Source organism: Ovis canadensis, chromosome 1 (genome assembly GCF_042477335.2).
Source record: "Ovis canadensis isolate MfBH-ARS-UI-01 breed Bighorn chromosome 1, ARS-UI_OviCan_v2, whole genome shotgun sequence".
Classification (NCBI taxonomy): Eukaryota; Metazoa; Chordata; class Mammalia; order Artiodactyla; family Bovidae; genus Ovis; species Ovis canadensis.
In genome coordinates, this window is record NC_091245.1 from 177,280,338 (window position 1) to 177,303,832 (window position 23,495).

At 38.1% G+C, this 23,495-nt stretch overlaps 1 protein-coding gene across 1 annotated transcript; it reads left to right on the top strand.

Moving 5' to 3' along the window:
* Window positions 1-6,084: 6,084 nt before the first annotated feature.
* Window positions 6,085-23,124, top strand: C1H3orf85 (chromosome 1 C3orf85 homolog). Its single transcript, XM_069552939.1, has 4 exons — window positions 6,085-6,178; window positions 6,279-6,331; window positions 20,194-20,327; window positions 21,855-23,124. The coding sequence occupies exons 2-4, from the start codon at window positions 6,283-6,285 to the stop codon at window positions 21,942-21,944; spliced, it is 273 nt and encodes a 90-aa protein (XP_069409040.1). The 5' UTR covers window positions 6,085-6,178; window positions 6,279-6,282; the 3' UTR covers window positions 21,945-23,124.
* The last annotated feature ends 371 nt before the right edge of the window (window positions 23,125-23,495 follow it).

Sequence of the window (23,495 nt, forward strand, 5' to 3'; positions counted from 1 at the left end):
TTATAGCAACCCTCTGTAAGGGGGTAATCACAGTTTCAAGAGCCTGGAACCTAAAGTAAAATTTGATTGTTTTAGTTCCAAAAGATAATATTCTCAAGATTTCTTGAGAATGATATTACAGTGAATAACAACAAAAAAATGAGTATAATAATGTACTTAATGCCTATTATATGACTAGGAATAAACCAAATAATCTGGTTTTAGTGCTTATAATAAATTTGTGAATTCTATCTGCATAACTTCCTAAAAATAAAACCAATGTTTCCAAGGTGTGAAGGCCTCTTCCCAAGCTCCCTAACTCTTTCCCATTTATACCTGACCTGATACGCTTTGTTTCCATGGAAAAGAAATGCACCCATCAACCTGCCTGGTGGTCAACCTTTGTGGGAATGGGAACTAACATTTCACATTAGCCTCAGCATGTTGACCCAGAGATATAAATCACTCAACAATTTAAAAATTCCTGGGATGGAAACTGAGTCAGGAAAGACAGTGAGGGAAACCTGTGAGAGAGGTTTTATTTCATTATCCCTTCTACTGAAGAGTGAAAAGCAATTTCACCATGCCAGATATCATCAGCTGACAGAGTCTTATGGGACTCTTCTTCCATCTACTATTTTCCGTCAACTTTTCAAATACTCTTTCCTATTCCTTATGGACAAGCAAGAGTTGGGAGAAGCAAAACTACCCAAGTTTGAAGGTTTTTTCCTTTGCTAACTTGTTATGGAGTGAATTGCAAACCGCCCTCCATTCATATGTATTCATAAGAATACATACCTAAGAATGTGACTGTACTTGGAAATAAGGCCTTTGAAGGGGTGATTAAATTAAAATGAGAACACCAGGGAGTGCTCTAATTCTATCTGATTGGTATCCTTGTAAGAAGCGAAGATTAGGACAGAGACACCAGGGATGTGTGCATGCACAGAGGCAAAATTATGTGAAGAGGCAGCAAGAGGGGGACCAAAGAAGAGCTGAGGGAGGGGACTCAGAGGAACCAAATCTGTCAACACCTTGATCTTAGATTTACAACCTCCAGCACATTGAGAAATGAATTTCTGTTGCTTGTGCCACCCATTCTGAGGCATTTGCTATGGCAGCTCTAGCAAATTAATACCCCCTTGTTCTTGTTTAGTCGCTCAGTTATGATCAATTCTTTCGCAGCCCTATGGACTGCAGCCCGCCAGACCTCTCTAGTTATGATCAATTCTTTCGCAGCCCTATGGACTGCAGCCCGCCAGACCTCTCTGTCCGTGGGATTTCCCAGGCAGGAAGACTGGAGTGGGTTGCAATTTCCGTCTCCATGAGGTCTTCCCAACCCAGGGATTGAACCCACATCTCTTGCATTGGCAGGCAGATTCTTTGCCCGTTGAGCGACCAGGGAAAGTAAGAGTATTAGTCTCTCAGTTGTGTCTGACTCTTTGCAACCCCATGGACTGTAGCTTGCCAAGCTTCTCTGTCCATGGAATTCTCCAGGCAAGAATACTGAAGTGGGTTGTCATTCCCTTCTCCAACAACAATTAATGGTAAGCAGCTTCTGCCACTCTTATCCAGCCACTGCACCAACAAATGTTCTTCTTTTAAACTCTTGTCCCTCCAGCCCAGGACTCAAGATTCTCTGTTTAATGCTCCCCACCTATGGCACTTTCAAATGCCCTCACCCACAACCTTCTCCAATATCTTAACTCTCCCATCTTTTCCTCAAGGAACAAGGCATTACAAGCAATAAGTTAAATCCTTTAAAGCTACTCCTTTCCTAAAGAATCCATCTCGTTGTTTTTATACGGTAAACTGAAGCACATGCAGGCACACTGTGAATAAGTCACACTGGTAAGGGCTCCATTATAGGCAGCAGCAGAAAAACAGCATCACAAAGCGACAGAACAGCCTTTACGTCAAATCTGCACTAGATTATTGAGTTTATCTTCTGAGATTACCAGAACCACGGGAACAGACTGCTTCCCTATGGAACTAATACTAATGCCCACAGAGCCACCTGCAGAGAAAAATCTGGCCCCACTCACTACTGCAGTGATTCTTGAAAAATGCTTTCTTTGCTTTTGGTTTAGTGGAGCATGGAAGACTTAGCAAATGACAGACTGTGTTTTGATAGTGAGCCAACTGGGCAAGATCCCTTGATAGTTTTGTGCTCTGTAAACTAGCTAGCACATTGCTGATGCTCAATAAATGTCACATATTATCAACTATCAATTATTCAGTGTATAATGAGGACGATGTCTTGGCATGCATTACCTCAAAGCTTAATCAAAAAGAGTGTGATTCCAACACCATATCATAAAACAGATTGGCATTTTTACTTAAACTGCTAGACTATCTACATTTGTATTCACAACACATCTTTAAATTATTCCAAGTATTTGTTTATAGTGACAACCAATAGAAATCACTGAAATTACTGAACATCAATAACAGAGAATTGCTTTAGTAGGTCAGTACAATATTCCTAAATGTTTTGTGATAGCCTCAAATGTGTTGTCTGCATTCCAGCACCTTGATCTGTACCCATTTTCTTTCCTTTCCTGGAATTTTCTTCCTCCATCATCTGGATTCGTCCTCATGAAAAAAATCCAACTGGCCTCACTGGGAAACTTTCCCTGAAATGATCTTCTCCCACACAAGAAACAATGTTTGATACATCTTTGTAACTCTAGTACTTGGATCTATGTGTATGGAATGTGTTCAAAACAGACTGATTCTGAAAAGTGCCTGAGTCATAGGAAAGGCTCAGTAAATAGCTGAGTGAAGGAATACCTGAAGGATAAATCTATAAACTCTCCATTGGCTTCACACCGCTCTGTGGCCAGTGTCCAGATTTAGGGAACAAAGGAAAAGAAACCCTTGCACAATAGGGGTAGCCTAGCTCTCAAGAGGACAGTGAGCCCTGAGTATGGGGCTCTCTCTCCTCCTCTCCAAACCAGGATGAGTTCAGTCTTTCAAAGACCCTGAAACACCCACATCTGATAAAAGAGAAGTCTATTGCAACTACTTAATTTTACTAAACCACATTAAACCTAAGGCATCTCAAGCTGTAGCAAGTTTTAAAATCTGTAGCAGTCACATTGAAAATGAATACAAAAACAGAATACTTTTCTCCAACATTTTGGCTAATTTCTCCAAGTGAACCCAACTCCTACAATTATTAAATGGTGGGAGGAGCATGTGTGCCTCTATTTCTTGACAACAGCATTGAAAACTCAACAGTTAAGACGGTAAGAGGAATATACTGTACTTAAGTGGAGAGGGAAGGTTAAAGGAAAACTATACTTTTTATTTGCCTTCAACAGGGCTTCATTGTATTCACATACTGAGAAAAATAAAATAAAAACAAAGGTTCCAGCTTCCAAGGCAAAACAATATTCTACCTAAGTAATTCAAAAATGGTTTCTGCATTCTACCAGCTACATCTGAATCTGACATCTTGTGCCTCCCTAAACTACTTAATGCCTGCAGGACAGACTATAGAAGCTCTCATTCATTCTTGGGATACAGATGCTGTGCCATTTTGTGCCTAGATGTAAAATAAAACTGTAAACTGTGATGGGCTAGTCTCTCAGTCCTAGGAGGGAAACAGTACCTCTAAGAGGTTTGACCTGATAATAATGACATGTTATTATTATGACATATACTCTATCTTATAATATAAGCTATACCAAACCCATTAGCAGTCCAATCAGTGTAAAACTGACTCCTTTACCAGTTACTACGGTAAAATTTTGTTCTCAGGTAGTAACTCTTTGAGAATCTCAAATAACTTCACAAAACCAAGTGCTATCACCAGCTTATTTTCAATAGGTTGAATGCCACAAAGACTTAGTACAGTGGTTATAAGGAATATAGTATTCTCTCCTCCTTCAACACGTGGGCTCACCCTCCACCTTTGCTGATGCTGATGATGTCATTGAATAATATAGGCTGCACTATGCCCTCCCTAAGAGCACTGCATTTTCCAAAGCTTTGCTTGCAGTTTGTTGTATCTGATTGCATTGGCAGCATGACTCAAGCAGAAATTAAAGTCAGCTTGCTCCTTAGTAGAATAAAGTTTTCTTTATTTTCTTTTTTTTTAATTAACAAACAAAAAAAAAACTTTTATAGTATGAGATCTGATTTCACACTTTTCCCTTCTAACATGTATATTACACTGATATGAAAGAGACCAAGGGAGATTACCAGGTCTATCAGACCACATTAAAGTAATAATTTCTAAAAATAAAGCATCAAATTTGTAAACAGACTCCACTGATGAGTTTCATTAATTCATGTCACTTGATATTTCTATTTTTCAAATACAGATATTCAAATTTCATTTCAAAGAAAGTTTCTTGTCTTTATAATTAAGATTACCAATTTTTATGGATCTGACTTTTTTTCATAGATCATAAGAAGAGAAAAGTTATCGGGAACACTGTTTAACCTTAACATAAAAATAGAACTGCTATATTTTAGTTGTGGTTTTTTTTGTTTTTGTTTTGTTTTGCAGCCAGTAGGATAAGTCTGTATATTGATAGACTAGTGCAGGAAAATGCTGACTCAGTTTAATGAAGTTAAGTTTAATTTGAATTGGTTGATTCAATTAAGTTCAATAATGTTTATTGAGAGCTATTATATGAGGCTGTTGTATGAAAGGTCCTGTGCCTGGTGTGTGCCGAAGGCATACAAATAGGAGCAAGATGCAACACTAGCCCCTTCAGGCAGCATGTAATCTACTCCGGAACACTGAAATGTACACACAGAACCATAATACAGGGAAGCATGACCTAAGGACTGCTCCCACCCTCCTCATTTTAGGTCTTAGAAGCTGAGTGATGAAAGGAAGAGGAGAGAGGAAGACGAATCTCTCCTTTGGTTCCATAAACTTTAAATAAACAAGAAAGTACATAGTTTGCTGTTCAGAATAAATTGTATAATAATGAATTTATTCATTTAACTGTTAATCATACCACTGAAGAAGGGAGTTGTTTGAAAAATAAAAATGAAAAAAGTGTTCTGATTTTATCATTGTATTAAATGATGCGTAGTTTGTTTGCTTTGTTGGAAACAAACAAATTTACCATGCAGTTAAACACTCTTTTTCTTTCATTAAAATTTTTACTTTTAGATCCGTAGAATTATTTGCATTTGTAAGAGTGCAATACAGAGCGATCCTGAGTGTCCTTCACTGAGCTTCCCCCAAAGGTAACATTTTGTAAAACTACAGTGCAGTGCAATCTCACAACCAGGATACTGACACTGATATATCTACTAATGCTACTCAGATTTCTCCAGTCTCATACGTACTCATTTGTGTGTATGTGTGCATATGTGTGTGTGTGTGCAAGAGAGGGAGAGAGATTTAGTTTCATGGTATTTTATCACATTTATGTTCACACACCCACCACCACAGCCAAGACACAGAATAGTTCCATCACCACAGGTGTCCCTCGCACTGCCCTTTTATAACCACACACACCTACCCTATTCTATCCCTAAGCCCTAGCAACTAATAAAATGTTCTTAATCTGTAATCTTGTCATCTCAAGAAGGTTATATAAATGGAATCATTCAGGTTAGTAACCAGTTGAGATTGGCTATTTTTACTCATTATAATTCCTTTGAGATTTATCCAAGTTGCTGTGTCTATCAATAATTTTTATTAAATTATTATTGAGTAGAAATTCATGGTGTAGATGTACCTCAATGCATTTAACTTTGAGCTGTTGAAGACATCTGGGTTGTTTACACTTGTTTTCCAGGTTTTGCCTATTATTAATAAAGCTGCTAGCAACATCCTTATACAGGTTTTTGTATGAACATAAGTTTTCATTTCCCTGAGAGGAATGTCCAATAGTGCAATTGCTGGGTTGTATGGGAATTAATTGTATACTCAGATTTATAAGAAACTGCCAAACTGCTTTCCAATGTGACTGTACCATTTTATATCCCCCAGCAAAGTCTGAGTGATCCAGTTTTTCCACCTTCTTTGCTTTGTTTTGGTATGGCTTTTTAGATTACATAAGGCTGTGTGGATGGTAAAACTAGTAAATAAATACGTGGCCCATATAAGAACAGCCTGTAAAAAGTCAGTCCAAACAGTCCAAAGGGTAGAAAGGCAGGAGTCATATAAAAAAAGTCATCTCAAATCAAGCAACAGGCTCTCTGACTGAGGTCATAGGGCTTCCAGGTATGCAGGAAATGCTTCATATTCTTGGGAAGTAACCAGTATGCCCTAAAGCTCTGCTCAGTCTAAATTAAAATAAATAAATCTTTTGTTTCCAAAACAGGATCATGGCCTGTAAAATGCTTCAAGCTGCCCTGTGTTCAACATTGCTCATAGGTAAGAACCTATTTCTTTTTCATTCCTTTTATAACTATTAGATTGATAGATAACCTCTTTTGACTTTTTAAAGAAATGGACAAGCATGTTTTATTCATAGGCCAACTTAAAGCATTGGGGAAGCTAAACTATTGTGTTATGCTGTGGTTTTGAACGTGTCAGTGTTAACTGTATGTGTGATCATTTTATTCCTAATTATGTATTAACATATTACTATTGCTAAACAGTCTATTTAACTGCTGCCTCTAAAGAAGTGCTCTGGTGTCCTTGAACAAAGAAAAATTTTAAATGTCTTTTAGAAAATGTAATATGTACATAATACAATTATGTGGAAACCTCATACTTTGAGAGTGTGAATTCATTAAACTTTTAGGCAAGCTGTAGCTCAGAGAAGCGCTGAAGGCACCAAAGGCCAGAGATTTGCTGCCAGACTGACCCAGTAACTCAGTGGCTTATATCTGAATTGAACTGAGATGTCATTTCATATACAAAACTCCAAATACTTAGAAATGTGTAAATTATTTTCATGCTTAAATCTTTATAATTTATAAATACTTCTGATGAAGATGTTTAAATCAGAACTTCTACATTTATAAGTCTGAGACCCAACCAAAAGAAATGTGTATTTCCCTTGAGATACACAGAGATGAATAGTTATAGATACATATCTATATCTAGATATGTGTGTTTATATATATGTGTGTGTGTGTAATTAGCCCTTTATTCTTCAGTATATAACTAATTTTGACAAAGAGTTTTAATAATCTATATTGAACTTTGCATTTAGGACATGTTTAAACAAATGATTTAGCAAATTTTAGTGAAGTTCTTATTAAGCCATTGTCCGCAAGGCATATACAGCCATACCCAGTTACAGCCCACACCTCTAGATGAAGAAAGTGTGGTTGGTTCCATTTAAGAGGTTGATTATAATCCAGTGGTACAATGCTTTGCATGGACTGCTCATCCACACAGTTGACTTCAGAGTGGGTGATAGTGGATGACTGACTACAAGGCTAAAAGCACTACTATTGGTCCACACTCCATCTGTGAACACAGCAGAGTCAAAAATACCAGCCAAAAAGGAAAATGGTCTGTAAATGGACTTTTATAGACTTTCTTTAAAAACAAGTTGGAATTAACTTTAAGTCCAGCTGAAAAGAAAGTATGTTTACCTATAAAGACAACTGGTTTGACTAACTGTACTTGATAGATAAATAAATAAGTAAAATTAAGTAGTCAAAGTTCATGAAAGAACAAATTGAGGATCAGAATCCAAGGATGAAGGGATGTTGACACTGCTGGATTAACCCTTCAGATCTCAGGAAAGAAGCCTTTACTGCTTGCAAGTGGAGGAGACTGAAGTCATTAGAACCAGATTCATTTGTTCCACTAAAAACTAGTTCAACTGACATTTTCTAAATCACATAGCTCTAAAGTAGGAAATAATAGCTTGAATCAACTTTCTTTGTTCTTTCCCCACCCACCCATGCCTGCTTTTTCATTTAAGAACATAGCCTATTCATCTGCACTTCCCTGGAGCCCTTCTTCTTGCCATAAGAAAACAATGATTTTTTAAAGTTTGTTTTTATTATGTAAAAAAGTTTTCTCTGTTACAGATTAGTTGTCTAATAAATTACTTTTGTCTAGAACTTAATTTGAAGTAAGTAGGGAAGAGATCTCATTATCTTTTTCCCCAGTGGGAATGCTGAAGAGCCTACTAAGTAATTAAATTTATGAGCAGAGCACCCAAATTGTTTTACTGATTTTCTCAAAATAGTAACTTATACACCTTGGGGCTGATTCCCTGGTCAGAGAATTAGAAGTCCAAGTGTCACAATTTCATGAAAAAACAAAACAAAATCGTCTCTTTAGCATTTAGGTCAAGAATTGCTTTGTTCTATAATAAGACAGCAAGTATTAATACTACTATTTTAAATATTTATTGTATGTCAGGGGCTTTCCATATATTACCTTAGTTCAACTCTCATAATCACTCTGAAAATAGGTGTTATGAGTCTTGTTGTACAAAGAGGAAACTGAGGCTTAGAGAAGTTAAATGACCAAGATACACAGTCAGTCAATGGTTGATGCCAGATTCATAGGGGCATCGGATAGGCAGCACAGCACACAACAACTCCTCCCAAAAAAGTGATAGAGCCAAAATCATAGCCACTGGCTCCACAAGAAAAGGTCAGAAGTTAGGGAGCTGGGGAATTGTATCTGAGAAAATAGAGCCAAACAAGGACACAACTAAGAACTGTTCCTGCTGCTGCTGCTAAGTCGCTTCAGTCGTGTCCGACTCTGTGCAACCCCATAGATGGCAGCCCACCAGGCTCCTCTGTCCCTGGGATTCTCCAGGCAAGAACACTGGAGTGGGTTGCCATTTCCTTCTCCAATGCATGAAAGTGAAAAGTGAAGGGGAAGTCGCTCAGTCGTGTTCGACTCTTTGCAACCCCATGGACTGCTGCCTACCAGGCTCCTCCATCCATGGGATTTTCCAGGCAAGAGTACTGGAGTGGGGTGCCACTGCCTTCTCCAGAACTGTTCCTAGTCGTACCGATTTAAAGAAAAATCCCAAACTCAACATGTTCCTCCTCAACAGGGCATACTACATTGTGAATCAGCCATAAGTATACATATATTCCCTCCCTCTTAAGATTCCACAAAGAAAGTGATATCATATGATATTTATCTTTCTCTGTCTTATTTACTTACTATGATAATCTGTAGGTCCAACCATGTTACTCCAAATGGCATTATTTCACTGTTTTTTTATGGTTGAGTAATACTCCATTGTATGTGTGTATATGTATGTACCACCTCTTCTTTGTTCATTCATTTATCAATGGAAACAGGCTGGTTCCATGTCTTGGCTATTGTAAATAGTGCTGCTATGAACACTGGGGTGCATGTATCTTTTTGAAGTAGAGTTTTCTCTGGAAGTCCATGAGTGGGATTGCTGAATCATATGGTAATTCTATTGTTTGTTAAGAGACTGTTCTCCATAGTGGCTACACCAAGTTACACTCCTGCCAATGGTCTAGGAGGCTTCCCTTTCTCCACACCTTTTCCAGTGTTGGTTATTTGTAGACTTCCTGATCATGGCTCTTCTAACTGGTGTGAGGTGATTTGGATTTGCATTTCTCTAATAATTAGCAATGCTGAGCACCTTTCCATGTGCCTGTTGGCCATCTGTATGTCTTCTTCAGAGAAATATCTACATAGGTCTTCTGCCCATTTTTTGACTGTATTGTTAGTTTTTTTTTTTTTTTTTTATTGAGTTGTATGAGTTGTTTATATGTTTGGGAAGTTAAGCCCTTGTTAGTGACACTGTTTGCAAATGTTTTTCTCCCAATCCATAGCTTGACTCTTCTGGTTTATGGCTTCCTTTGCTGTGCAAAAGTTTTCAAGTTTCATTAGATCTTTGTTTGTTTCTGCTTTTATTTCCTTTGCCTTGGGAGATTGACCAAGAAATCGTTGCTACAATTTATGCCAGAATGTTTTGCCTAGGTTCCCTGCTAGGAGTTTTATGGTGTCATGTCTTATATTTAAATCTTTAAAACATTTTGGGTTTTATTCTTGTATATGGTGTGAGGGAGTGTTCTCACTTCACCAATTTACATGTGGCAGTCCAGCTCTCCTAACATCACTTGCTAAAGAGACTGTACTGTTTTTCCACTGTATACACTTACGTCTTTTGTCAAAGATTAATTGACTGTAAGTGGGTGGGTTTATTTGTGGGCTCTCTATTCTGTTCCATTGATCCATATGTCCGTTTTTGTGCTAATACTATGCTGTTTTGATTATTATAGCTTTGCAGTATTGTAACAGGGCAGTTTAAAAACTGAAACAGCCCCACTTCACATTAAGAGGAAATATGGAAAGAGCACATATTTGGAAAGTGCTTCACTAAGTAAACCAATCCTTGGGGCTGACCCATCCATTAAAGAATTTGGGGGTTCATGCCCATTCTGTTGGCTGTGGTCAGATCTAGCCATAAAATGCAAGCATGCCTTCTGGTTTTAGACAGGGCATGTATACTATCATGTGAATTGAATCGCCAGTCTATGTCTGACGCAGGATGCAGCATGCTTGGGGCTGGTGCATGGGGATGACCCAGAAAGATGTTATGGGGAGGGAGGTGGGAGGGGGGTTCATGTTTGGGAATGCATGTAAGAATTAAAGATTTTAAAATTTAAAAAATAAAAAACTAAAAAAAAAAAAAAAGTAAATGGCCTGTGGTCTGTTTCTCTAGCATAGTTCCAGCTCTTGTTTCTCAATCTAGAGTTAGTAACCAAGGGCAATTTGTCTTGAAAGGTTTTCTTGTTTGCTTTTGTTTTGACAAGAGCCTTTAAGCTCACAGTTCTTCCCCCTAACACTGTCAGTACCTCCAATCCTTGCCTTTGCCTTCTTCTCTGCAGAGAAGGAATGGCCCTTCTCCATCATCACTGCAAGTGCTCCACTTCCTCAGAAAGCCTATATTCCCTGATATAGTTTTAGTTTATTATATAAGATTTTGTTCTTAATTTTACCTACTCACTTTGGCTTAAGATTGACTATTGCTTTCAAGAAAGTGAGCAGTGAGAATAAACTCACCACCTATGACTAGATTCACTGAGCACTCTATGTGTTGTAGAAATCTGTTAACCTACCCACATGCCAACATCAGTTATGGCTCTAGGATTGGGAATCCCATCCACGTGTGTAGGCAGTGACTGTGGAGTCATTACTGATTGAATCACATAAAAAGCTGCCTTTTGTGAGTCACAGATGTCTCTGTCCACAAGATTAAAAACTAATAAAAGACCTGCCAGCTTTAAAAATACTCCCCAGGAAATTACATGGTCATGCGTGGGAGTACATATATGGGTGTATGTTACTGTGCTGAGAGTGGGTTAAAACAGATTGAAGTTAAACTCAAGTAATACCAGTTTCTGTTTGCTTTTCAAAGTACTCGATACATCAGCAATGGTAATGTCAATAAAGCCAAAGTTCCCGAGTTAAAAGTTCAGTTTCGAAAGCTTTTTATTAACAGACAGGTTAATCATGAGGATCTGTAAGCCGGTCCTACAGCTTAGCACCTCTTTCTTTTCTCCAAGTCACTCCCATTGACCCTCTTTGTTTTCCTGCCTTTACTTCCCCTGTTTGCCTTGCCCCTTTCCCCCTGACTTTTCACCTTTTATAGCCTTTGTAACTCCCCTACTTCTGTCTCTCCTTCCTTTGATTTTCTTTCTTGATTTCTCTCTTCTCCTTCTTCCTTCTTTTCTCTTCTTCACCATTTCCCCCTCACAATCCAAATTTCTCATCTCTTTCTCTCTTCCCCCTCCCTTCTCTTTCTCAATTTTATGTGCACTGCAGCAAAGTGAGAGAATACATTATACTAAAATACAACTCTTCAATCTTCTACCATGAAGTTTTTGGTTAGTGACCAAAGTTTAGAGTGGGAAGGAAAAAATAACAATTTCACTATTTGTAAAGAAAATTCTTTACTTACAGAATTTTTAAATCCAAAAATATGAATGTAAACATGGGCATTTTAATTTCTCACAAAATCATAAAATTTGTCCTACAGTTAGAGAGATCTTTGAAAATTTTATCATATTGCCAGGACATCTGTGTATTCTTTTCTCCTCATCTTCTTTTGTACTTAATTCTTAATGATCATTTATACTTTATTTTCGTACTTAATTTACAAGCACACACACCTATTTCATCTCTTTTTTTTAAAAGACATAAACATTTTAAGGACAAGAGCTGAGACTCAGTCTTAAAAAATAGTAAATAATAAATATTCTTAATACTGGTTGGCATTGGTTGGTTGCCATTCCCCTTTCCAGGGAATCTTTGCAACCCAGGGACTGAATCTAGGTCTCCAACACTGCAGGCAGTTTCTTTACCATCTAAGCCACCAGGGGCTTATACTGAGTTCTAAGTGCTCTACTTCCAGAATCCCATTCCTAAGTATTTTTGAGCTGGTGGCAGGACTGTAGTGCTCATCTCCATGTTCAGCATGTGCATCAGTATCCCCTACACCTGAGGGAAATAGCTTGCTGAGGACTTATCCTATGAAACTCTGGCAGTCTTTCTGTCCCCACTGAATCCCTTCACATTTACTTAATAGACAGTGAATCAGGAATGACAAGCTACCACTGGTTGGAGTGCCCTTGTCTGTGCTCTTTTTTGTTTCCTGTTTCTTAGTGAGGCTCTGAGACAACTGACCTGTTGGGTTCTCTGACACCTTCTAACACATAGCAGTCCACTTCTTGGTCCTGATTTTGATCAAGTTGAGAAATAAATCAGAGCTGATTATGGGAGGCAGCCCTTTATTACTGAGAAAGGCTAACGAGGCAAATGGAACATAGTTGGATCCCAGAATTCGGCAAATTTCATACACAGTTTCAGCTTGTAGAACCAGAACAAAAAGTGTGCAAAAAAGTGTGCCCTCTGAGGGCAGCTCACTCTCAAGAGGAAGAAGGATGAATGAGCTGGACATGCCAAGTTATGCCTCTTGGATCTACCAAGAGGGAGCTCTCAGGGAGCCCCCTCTGCACAAAAAGAAAGGGAGTCTGCCATCAGACTCTGCCCTTCCATTCTGCATCTTGCGTTTCACCTCAGGCTTTCTGATCTTCTTAGTGTATGTGCTGTGCTTAGTTTTCAGTCATGTGCAACTCTTTGTGACCCCGTGGACTGTAGCCCGCCAGCCTCCTCTGTCCGTGGGGATTCTCCAGGCAAGAATACTGGAGTGGGTTGCCATGCCCTCCTTCAGGGGATCTTCCCGACCCAGAGATCGAACCCAGGTCTCCCACATTGCAGGCGGATTCTTTACCATCTGAGCCACCAAGGAAGCCCTTCCTATTACAAGTACCATTTTCATAGTCATGAGCATATTATATAGACCATTTAGTCATTTCCCCATTATCAAATTTAAAGACTCTTTTTCAACCTCTCCTGGGTAATGGCAATATGGGGAGTCTTTCCATTTCTGATTATACAGCTTCCCTTTTAAATATTTATTTTATTTATTATTTATTTATTTGGATGTACCACATCTTAGTTGCAGCTCATGGGATCTTTAGTTGAGGCATGTGAACTGTTGGCTGCAGTACATGGGATCTAGTTGCCTGATCAGGAATGGAACCTGGGCCCCATGCATTGGGAGCAGTGGGCCACCAGGGAAGTACTATACAGCTTCCCTGACTTCCACACTGCCTATCAACCCATGATGGGCACTCATCTGATGTTTTTGCACAATGTGAATACATTTTTATTTGTATTGCTTTAATTGGCCAGGTCTGTTTTGATTTCCCTTTCACTTATTTCCATCTGTCTCAGTTTGAACAGAACCAAATCTCAGTAAATTCCTTGACAATAGTAGGGGCTGTGCCCACTTAGCATATTCTATACACTTTCAATAATATAATATCATAGAGAGAAAGTAATTTTCAGTTAATGACCTATTTGTTATGAACACAGTCCAGTTCAAAATGTTAGAGCTGAAAAAGACCTTAGAGACCATATGATCCAGGCTTGTTTTGCAGAGCAGAAAATGGAGATGCAGGAGAAAGAAGTGGCGTAGTGATCTAAGTTATTGCAGGGCCAGAGTAAGATTCCAGGTCTCTGACCCTTCTTGGCTTGCGTGGGGAAAGCTGTGATTTCAAATATCTCTGTATTCTGAAGTGTATGCCTTATTTCTAGCATACAGGCTTTTCTGCAGAAGATATTCCACAAATGTTCAGATGATAGGTTGAGCTTGACAGGTCCTATTAAAACCGACTATAATACAGGATGAAAGCAAAGAAGGTATGTAGGGAGTTGGAAAGAAAGAGAGGAAGAATTTTTTCATAGCTTATGATTATAAAGTTTAGAACTAACCTGGTTGATACTGCTTACATTAACACACACACACACACACACATATTTTAAAACCAAAAGAGTAATAGAACTCAGGGTTCAGTTTTCAGTCCCCAGCAGTATTCTATAGGTTTGCAAACACAAGTCTGATCTTGCTCTCACTAACTTTCAAGGTTGATCAGACAGAATGAAAAAGGGAGGGAAAACTTCTCAAGCAGAGAGGATAATAGCATGCCCTTCTATATTACTTGCATTTTATTTCCAGCCCTGCCTCTGACTTACTATGTGACCTTGAGTGAGTCATTTCATCTCCAGATGTCAATTTTCTCATTTGTAAAGTAGGATAATAAATACTGCTTTTTGTCTTTCTCATGGGTGATGTTATTATCACCACCAATTAATATTTATTGGGTGCCTGTTGGGTGCGTAATACTGAGGTAGGAGCTTTGTTCTGGAAGGTGGGAAGAAGAGGAGATGAAACATTTTCCGTAAGCATAGAGATTTACAAAAGACAGAAGTATTAGAGCTTAAAATAGCTATGGCTTATATTTTAAAGCATGCCTCATTGCCAAGGTTTATGTAACAACATTTTTTCTTAGTTATTGTACAATACACCAGGATAATTATGGTACAGAATATTGGTTTTACTTTTGGATGTTATGTTCCATAAAACATTATTTTAAGCAATTACTATACTTTCTTATGTAGCTGTAATTTATATTCTAAACATAATTTATTTCAAAATATTTATTAGATATGGATGTCATTAGATCTATTTGCCTAGCCACTACCTCTGCTTTTCTTTCTTTTTTAAAGAAAAAAATCTACATTAAACATGTAACACTATAATTAACACCTTTTCAAAGAGAATGAAGAGAAATCTGAAAAGTCACTTATTAACACATCCCAGCTAAAACCAAAATTTTAATGCTGGTTCATCCACAGAAATCATTCTGAATGAATGAGTTTCCTATTCTCTACAAATCAAGCCTGTCTTCTCATTCCTGCTGTCACTTACCTGATTCAAGTCCTACTAACCTCTCGTCTGGACTATTTGATGAGCCTCCTACTTTGCGCCTCTCACTCTGCTCTCTTCCTTTTGCCACCTGTTCTCCACACCCCTGACAAAGGAGTTTTCCAAGGTTAATCTGTGAATAGATAAGCAAAATGTTGGCATATACATACACAATATTATTCAGCCTGAAAAAGGAATGAAACGCTGACATATGCTATAACATGGATAAACCCTGAACACTAAGTGAAGTCCGTCAGATACAAAAGGACAAATGTTGCATGCCTCCTCTTAAGGTACCTAGAATACGCAAGTTCATAAAGACAGAAAGTAAATGGTGGTTACCAGGGGCTGGGGGAGAGGGTAATGGGAGTTATTGCTTAAAGAGTAAAGAGTGTCTATTGGGAATGATGAAAAAGTCTGGAGATGGGATGGTTGCATGACATTGCAAATATATTTGATGCCACTGAATCATACAATAAAAGATGATTCAAATGATATCACAATAAAGAGATTTCAAAAGTACATCTAGTCTTATCATTTTCCCTGTTCAGAAAAGATAAATATTTACAGAGTAAAGTCCAAATTCCTTGGTATGATAGTAGGATCTTCCTGAATGTAGCTCCAGCTTATCTTTCCAACATTAACTCTGACACATCTATACCACAAACAACCCTGCCTTTCAGTCATGTTGGCAAAGTGAGGGTCACTGAGTCACATAACATCAAGCAGAGTAGTTCCCTGTGCCTTACTCTGCTCCTCTGATCCTCGGTTCTCCAAGTTTTTTCAGCCTGGAATGTGTGTTCTTTGCTTCCCCTCCCTTCCTCCTAACTGTGGAAACCTCATCCTTTGAAGCTTAACTCAGAACCAACTTCTCTGTGAGACCTTCCTTCCAGTATTGGAATTAATTACTGCCCCTTCAGATAATCTAGTCAAAATATATCTTTTTATAATTATTTTTCAATTCTGAATATAATATGTGCTTCCTAGTGGCAAGAGTTATTTACTGATTATCTTTCCATGCAGTGATGATTATAAGAGTAGGAATTAGGGTGAGGCAAGTAGAGGTCTTATGGCACAAAATTTGTATAATCCTAAGAGATAACTCTTTTTTTGTACTTTTTAAATTGAGGTATATTTCATTTACAATGTTGTGTTAGTTTCAAATGGGGCTTCCCTAGTGGCTCAGATGGTAAAGAATTTGCCTGCAATCTGGGAGATGCAGGTCAAATCCCTGGGTCTGGAAGATTCCCCTGGAGAAGAGAATGGCAACCCACTGCAGTATTCTTGCCTGGAGAATTCTATGGACAGAGGAGCCTGGCGGGTTCTAGTCCATGGGGTTGCAACTTACCAAATAACACAAGTGAATTCTTTACTTTTTTGTATATTTTAAATTGAGATATAGTTCATTTACAAGTTTGTGTTAGTTTCAAGCATACAACAAAGTGATTCATTTATACATATATATATATATATACACATTTTTTCAGATTCTTTCCCATTATAGGTTTTTATAAAATACTGAATATAGTTCCCTGGGCTATACAGTAGGTCCTTATTGTTTTATCTCTCTGCCCCTCACTCCCCCATATGTCAGTTAATTCCTTTTTATGTTTTATGCCCTACTGACTTCACTTGCCTCATCTAATCTCAACTCTGGTATTTAGCAGTTTATACTGACACCAGTTAGTGCTTATCATGCATTGTTTTATTTATCTACTACAGCATAACTAATTTCCCCAAACTTTAGCAGCTTAAAACGTTAAATACTTATTATTTCACGATTTCTAAGTGTCAGCAATTTGGAAGTGTCTCGGGTTCTGACTGAGGATCTCTCATGAGGTTGTAGTAAAGATACTAATAGGAGCTGTGGTCCCCTTAAGGCTTGGCTGGAGCAAAAGCATCAGGTTCACAGGTGGTTCACTTACATGACTGTGGAACACTTCAGTTCCTTGATGTGCTGGCCTCTCCTTTAGGGCTGCTTGAGTGTCCTTACAACATGGCAGGTGACTGCCCTTAGTGTAAGCCATCCAAGAGCAGGGCACAGCAGGAGCTGTAATGTCTTTTATGTCATAGCCACGTTGCCTCAGTAGTCTGTGATTACACAGGTCAGCCCTACTAAGGGAAAGAGGGGACCACATGAATACTAGCAGGCAGGGATCTTTGGGGATCATCTTAGAGGATGGCTTTCATAGACAGGTTACTTTGATTGTGTTGATTAGATTACCTAGCAGCAGGTTAGTAACTATTAGCTTCTGAAGTCAACATTTGCTTTTTACTTTTAAATCACTGAATAAATAAAAATGCTAATTTTTTATAAATGGAGAATATGTCTGAGTCATTTTTCGATCCTCTGTTAGTAGTACTATGTTTTGCACCCAGAGGCATCTTGACTGATGTATAATATCCAGAGAGGCTGTTGTTTTCTTTTTTTAAAAAAAACTATTATATTGAAGTATTGCTGACTAGCAATGTCGTGATAGTTTCAGGCGGACAGCAAATGGACTCAACCATATATATACACGTATCCATTCTCCCCTAAACATCCCTCCCATCCAGGCTGTCACATAACATTAAGCAGAGTTCCCTGTGCTATACAGTAGGCCCTTGCTGGTTATCCATCTAAAATAAACAGTGTGTGCATGTTGATCCCAAACTCCCTAACTATACCATCCTCCCACTCTTCCCCACTGGTAACCATAGTTTGTTCTCTAAGACTCTGAGTCTTTTTGTTTTGTAAATAAGTTCATTTGTATCATTTCTTTTTAGTTTCCTCACATACGGGATATCATATGATACTTAAGGGTTATCATATGATACTTCTCTTTCTTTGTCTGACTTACTTCACTCCCTATGACAATCTCTAGTTCCATCCATGTTGCTGCACATGGCATTATTTCACTCTTTTTAATGACTGAGTAGTATTCTATTGTATATATGTACCACATTCTCCTTATCCATTCAATAGACTATCATTTTCAATACCTGTTTGGAACTAGAGCTTACTAGATTGACAAACTACACTAGAAATAATAGAGGTGATAACTAGAATCCTGCTTAGAACTCAAGGCCAATCTTGGGAAAGCATGAGAGCATAAGGAATGTGTAAGTAATGATTATTTCCTTTTTTTCCATAAACATAAAATATTTTTATAATCTGACCCCAAGCAACCCTCCCTCTTAGTAATAATATAGTGCAATGGCTCTGAAGGGAGAATTCTATCTCCCTCTCCCACTAGCTCTGTGGCCTTAGACCTATTACTTAACTTTTTTTGTGCTTTAGTTCCCTTGTATACAAAATAAAGTGATTAACAGTACCACTTCTTAGGTTTGTTGTGAGTATTAAATAAGGGCTTCCCTGATAGCTCTGTTGGTAAAGAATCTGCCTCCAATGCAGGAGACCTCGGTCCAATTCCTGGGTCAGGAAGATCTGCTGGAGAAGGGCAAGGCTACCCACTCCAGTAAATAAGGTAATTCAGGTATAATATTTAGCACAATGCTCAATAAATGTTAACCAAATTTATATAAAACTCTATCCAGCCACCTCTAACCACTGTTTTCAGACATTGGTCTTGTAGATTTCCTAATGTCATACTTTTGTTCACATCACTTTTTAAGATTCAAATAAAAGACTTTCCCCTTCTTTCCTTATGCTAGACATACTCTTCCCTTCACAGAATAGGTTAAGCAGTTTCCCTGACCATTACAATATCTGCTTGTGCTCTGGTACTCCAATGCTTCCTAAGCTCCCTTGAAAGTAAGTGAAAGTACTGAAAGTTTTAGTCGCTCAGTCTTGTCTGATTCTTTGCAGCCCGATAGACCATAGCCTGCCAGGCTCCTCTGTTCATGGGATTCTCCAGGCAAGAATACTTGAGTGGGTTGCCAGGGGATCTTCCCAGCCCAGGGCATCTTCCCAACCCAGGGATCAAACCTGGGTCTCCTGCATTACAGGCAGATTCTTTACCATCTGAGCCACCAGGGAAGCTCCCTTAGCACAGTCAAATCCTGTGTATCCTCGTTTTGTTTTGTATCTTGGACCCTTTATCCCCTTTCCTATAGAAGGGAGGTTTCATATTTATAGATAACTGTAATCCTAACCTATACATATTATTGGTCAATGAAGGCTTGTTAATAATGAAGATATAAAGTGTCTAATGTAACATTACTTACAGTTTGATTCATAATAAATGCTTCTTTGTCACAAGCAATGAACAGATTTATATTGTTACCATTAATAAGTCAGGAGTATGTTCTTCTTTTATAACATGATTGTGTTTTATTCAAGGATGAAAGCATAATATAGACTGTTAAAATTTCAAGATCCTAAAGATGTGTGGGTTTTTTAAAATTATTTTTTTCTTAATTCTAGAGTGAGAAGAAGATAGAAAATGCAAGCCTGCTTGCATTTAAAGAAGGCTCTCTCAATGTTAACAATCTTAACTACAGTTTGGGATCAGTCTACTTCAAAATGAAAGATACATTCTAATTTAACAGGCTGAGAAAGCAAAAATAAAATTGTAGACTTACAGGTTTGAACCAAGTGGTTTACATCTGTTAATTTATCCAACCTTTATAGTGAGCCTGTTATTGTCTGTGTTATTATTGTTTTTATTATTATTACATCTCCTTACAGACAGGAAAAATAGAGCTCAGAGAAACTAAGCAACTTGCCGAAAAAAGGGATAGAGCTGAAATTTAAATTTAAGTCTGCAGTCTCCCATTCATGAACAGAACTCTGAAACTCTTCTCCACCCACCACACAGCATTGGCTGCATGCTGTGTGATACGCAGGTCACAAGGGTGATGACAGGACAAAGACGCCAAAGGATTGAGGAGCGGCCATCGGCCCCAGGGCATAGATTTCAGAGTTTCCTTCTTAGGTGCCCTTCCTCTCAAGCACCATGGCTGCTTTAAGAGGACACAGTTTCTTTAATAGGAAACACTGAGATGTAAACTATTGCCTTAAAAGATGCTGTGCTGTTGGACTCAATTACAGGAGTACTGGGAGCACCATTTTTATTGGAGGACCCAGCAAACCAGTTCCTACGTCTCAAAAGACACATATATTTGCAGGATTACTGGAACCCAGATCACAGCCCGAATATGTGGGGAAACACACTGGTTGACCAGGTATTTGCATTACAAACAAAAGGCCCTTCACCATCTCCCTTTTTAATAAAAATGAAATTTTTATTTTATATTGGCATACAGTTGGTTAACAATGTTGTGTTAGTTTCAGGTGTACAACAAAGTGATTCAGTTATACATATGCACCATCTCTATTTTTAAATAAGCATGGTAGCAGCTGGCATTACACACCACCAGCCCAATTCCTATTTTTCTCTCTAGCTGTCCTGAGCTATACCTGCTCTTTCCTCCCCATGAAGAGGCTTTCATCTGGTAAATTCCACCTCCTCCTTCAAGACTAAGATCAAATGTTCCCTTCTTTCTGAAGCCTTTTCTTTCTTTCCAGGAGGGCATCTGTCCTTCCTTCTTCTCTCATCTTTGCAAGCTGTTCACATGTGAATAGTTCTCAAATGTCACCCTGGAATTATTTGTTGCATGCACCTAATCTCCCTACCTAGACTAAAAATGTAAGGTGGTTGTCTTATCCATCAAGGTCATTATTCTCTAGTTTCAGTGAATTAATTATTATATGGTTGGGCAGATGGATGGAGGGATCATGGTCATATTTTAGTTCCCTCTTAGCAGTTGACTAGCTAGTTTTATTCTGTGATAATTTTCCAATGCTTTACCGTCCTTCCTTCATCTGCTTGCTTGTTGCTCATTATCCTATTTATTTGTATTCTCACCCCAAGAGAAATGAAGACATTTTCATTACCCAGTTTTACTTCATTCTTACTTTTTTGATGGAAGACGACATTGAAACTCCAGGCCAAATGAAATTCCTGGATTATTTGAGGATCTCAATTATTCATGACTTTCCACTATAATTTTGTAATTTAGGAAATAAAAATGTACAATTAATTGATTGATTAATTAATTAATTCCTTCAATTATTTATTCTTTCTTTTCACTGTATCAGGCTCTGATTAGCACCAGTCATAAGAGTATATAAATAATATATTTATATAACATAAAGTCAGAAAGAAATGAATGTCCTTGTTTTGCTGGGGCCTGGGTCTTATCCTCACTCTGCTTGGCTGGATTTTAACTGGTCAACTAGGATCAGCTTGTTTTTGCTTAGCATTTGTTGTTGAAAAACACCAGCTTGAATAATGCATTTAGTTTTATGCCTGTTTTTCTCCAACAGCCATCATTTAGAGGTATTAAAACAAGACATTTGTTTATTTGGCAAATAAAATAATTACATAAGCTGGTAGACTGGGTCTTCTTTATGGAATATTGAAATTTCCAAGCACATTCTTGCCTATAATTGTAGACTATTGCTATAATCAACTGACAGTTACCATAATGTAACAAGACTCAACTGCATTGTTTCACCCCATGGCCCCATATGTACTGCAAAATATTTGAGCACTTGAGTAAACAGATCACTGAAAGTGTGAAAACCAAACCTTACTCTTCCATAGTGTTTCTTTCAGTCTTTCAGGAATATCTGCATGATTATCAGAATAATTGATGAGATATGTCCTAAATACTGAGAGATCATGACTAAAGTTTCTTCTGTTGCAGGCTCATGAAACATGGACTGCTTTGAAAACGACAGCACAGTATTATCTGAATCTGAGTACTTTCACCCTTGACACGTCTACTGCCCAGTAAATGTACCTTGCTGGTTAAACCAGGATAACAAGAATAGTGGGACCCCAAAAGCGGCGATGTACCCCAACCACCAGCTTTGGGGACCTGAGGGCAAATCCACACCACTTACTGTATTATTTATGTCTGCCTCATGGAGCTGTTGAAAGGAGTAAATATGGAAATCCACACTGATACTTCGAATTAGAAGTTCTCAATAAATGGTAGCTTTTAAAATGATAACTGAAATAAAGACTGTAGTAATAACACTTACCAAAAAGGAGCTTTTATGAGAACAGAAAATATAAAGCAAAACATAGTGTCATTAAAGCTCTCTGTCCAGGGATTTCCTTGGTGGTCCAGTGGTTAAGAATCTGCCTTTCAATGCAGGGGATGAGAGGTCAGTTCCTGGTCGGAGAACTAATATTTCACATGCCGCAGGGAAGTCTGGGCACCACAGCTACAGAGCCTGAGTGCTATAGGGCCCAAGCGCTGCAACTGGAGAAAAGCCTGTGCACCTTAATAAAAGATGCCACATTCCACAGCAAAGATCCTGCGCACTGCAACTAAGTCCAGATGCAGCCAAAGTTTTAAAAAATAATTAAAATTTTAAAAACTGTCCGAAAAGGAAACAAAACAAAACAAACCTCCTGTTGGTAACTCCTACATTCTACTGCCTTTTCTTTGGGAGAGTTAGTTCACTTTCCATTCAAGGAAGGAAATGGAATCTCTCACATGGAGCTGGTCCTCGCCTCTTTTCTTCAATATTTGTCACTTCCTGAACAACAACAAAGCCAATCTATTCCAAGACCATACTGTTTTTAAAATCAAAGCTGTACTGCTGTGGGCAATAAATAGAGAACAAAATCTTAACTCATTTTGGGAAATAGATGATGACTAGGAATCCAGTGGAACCCACAAATCTGTAAGCTTTCCTTAGAAATTTTGTAAAATTTGTGCATTTTTTTGTATTCTGGTTTATAATATATTTATGATTGTTTTAATATGAAACAACAACTTTAAAGAAGTCTCACATCCATTGTCAGTCATTCCCCATCCCTACCACGGCCCAGCCCCTAGTAACCACTAATACATTTTCTGAAGCTATTTTTTAAAAAAAAAGAAGAAATAATATTTTAAACTTACCAGTCATGTGCTTTTATTCATCTTTCCAATAAAGCTGAAAAATTGACTCTACAGAAAAGTGGACTACATTTATCCTATAGTTTCCCGTATATCCATGGAATACTTCAGCAGTCTAGTTTAAGAAGTGCTGAGAGATGATACAACCAATCATCAAGACACTCTCCCAAATCACAGATAAGTGGATTTGCCTTCAAAAGTCCATTTCTCTGTACACCTGCATCAATTGTTCTCTGCAGGGATTTCTTTTGGTAAATAAAAGCATCCTTGCAAGAACATAGTTGATCTAATGGTCTTAAAACAGTCTTGAACATTTTTTCAGCAGCAAAAATCAGATGTCAAGAGCTGCACTGTAAAGACACTGCCCAGCACTTTATTCTCCAAAAGGGCACTGGCGACTACTCAGTATTCCACATTTCTGATCCCATCCCT

Excerpts from the sequence above, each read along its gene's own strand:
- C1H3orf85 (XM_069552939.1), top strand. The coding sequence starts at position 6,283 with ATGGCCTGTAAAATGCTTCAAGCTGCCCTGTGTTCAACATTGCTCATA. Across the intron at positions 6,332-20,193 it reads GTGTTCAACATTGCTCATAG|GAGTACTGGGAGCACCATTT; the intron begins GTAAGAACCTAT and ends ACTCAATTACAG. Across the intron at positions 20,328-21,854 it reads GAAACACACTGGTTGACCAG|GCTCATGAAACATGGACTGC; the intron begins GTATTTGCATTA and ends CTTCTGTTGCAG.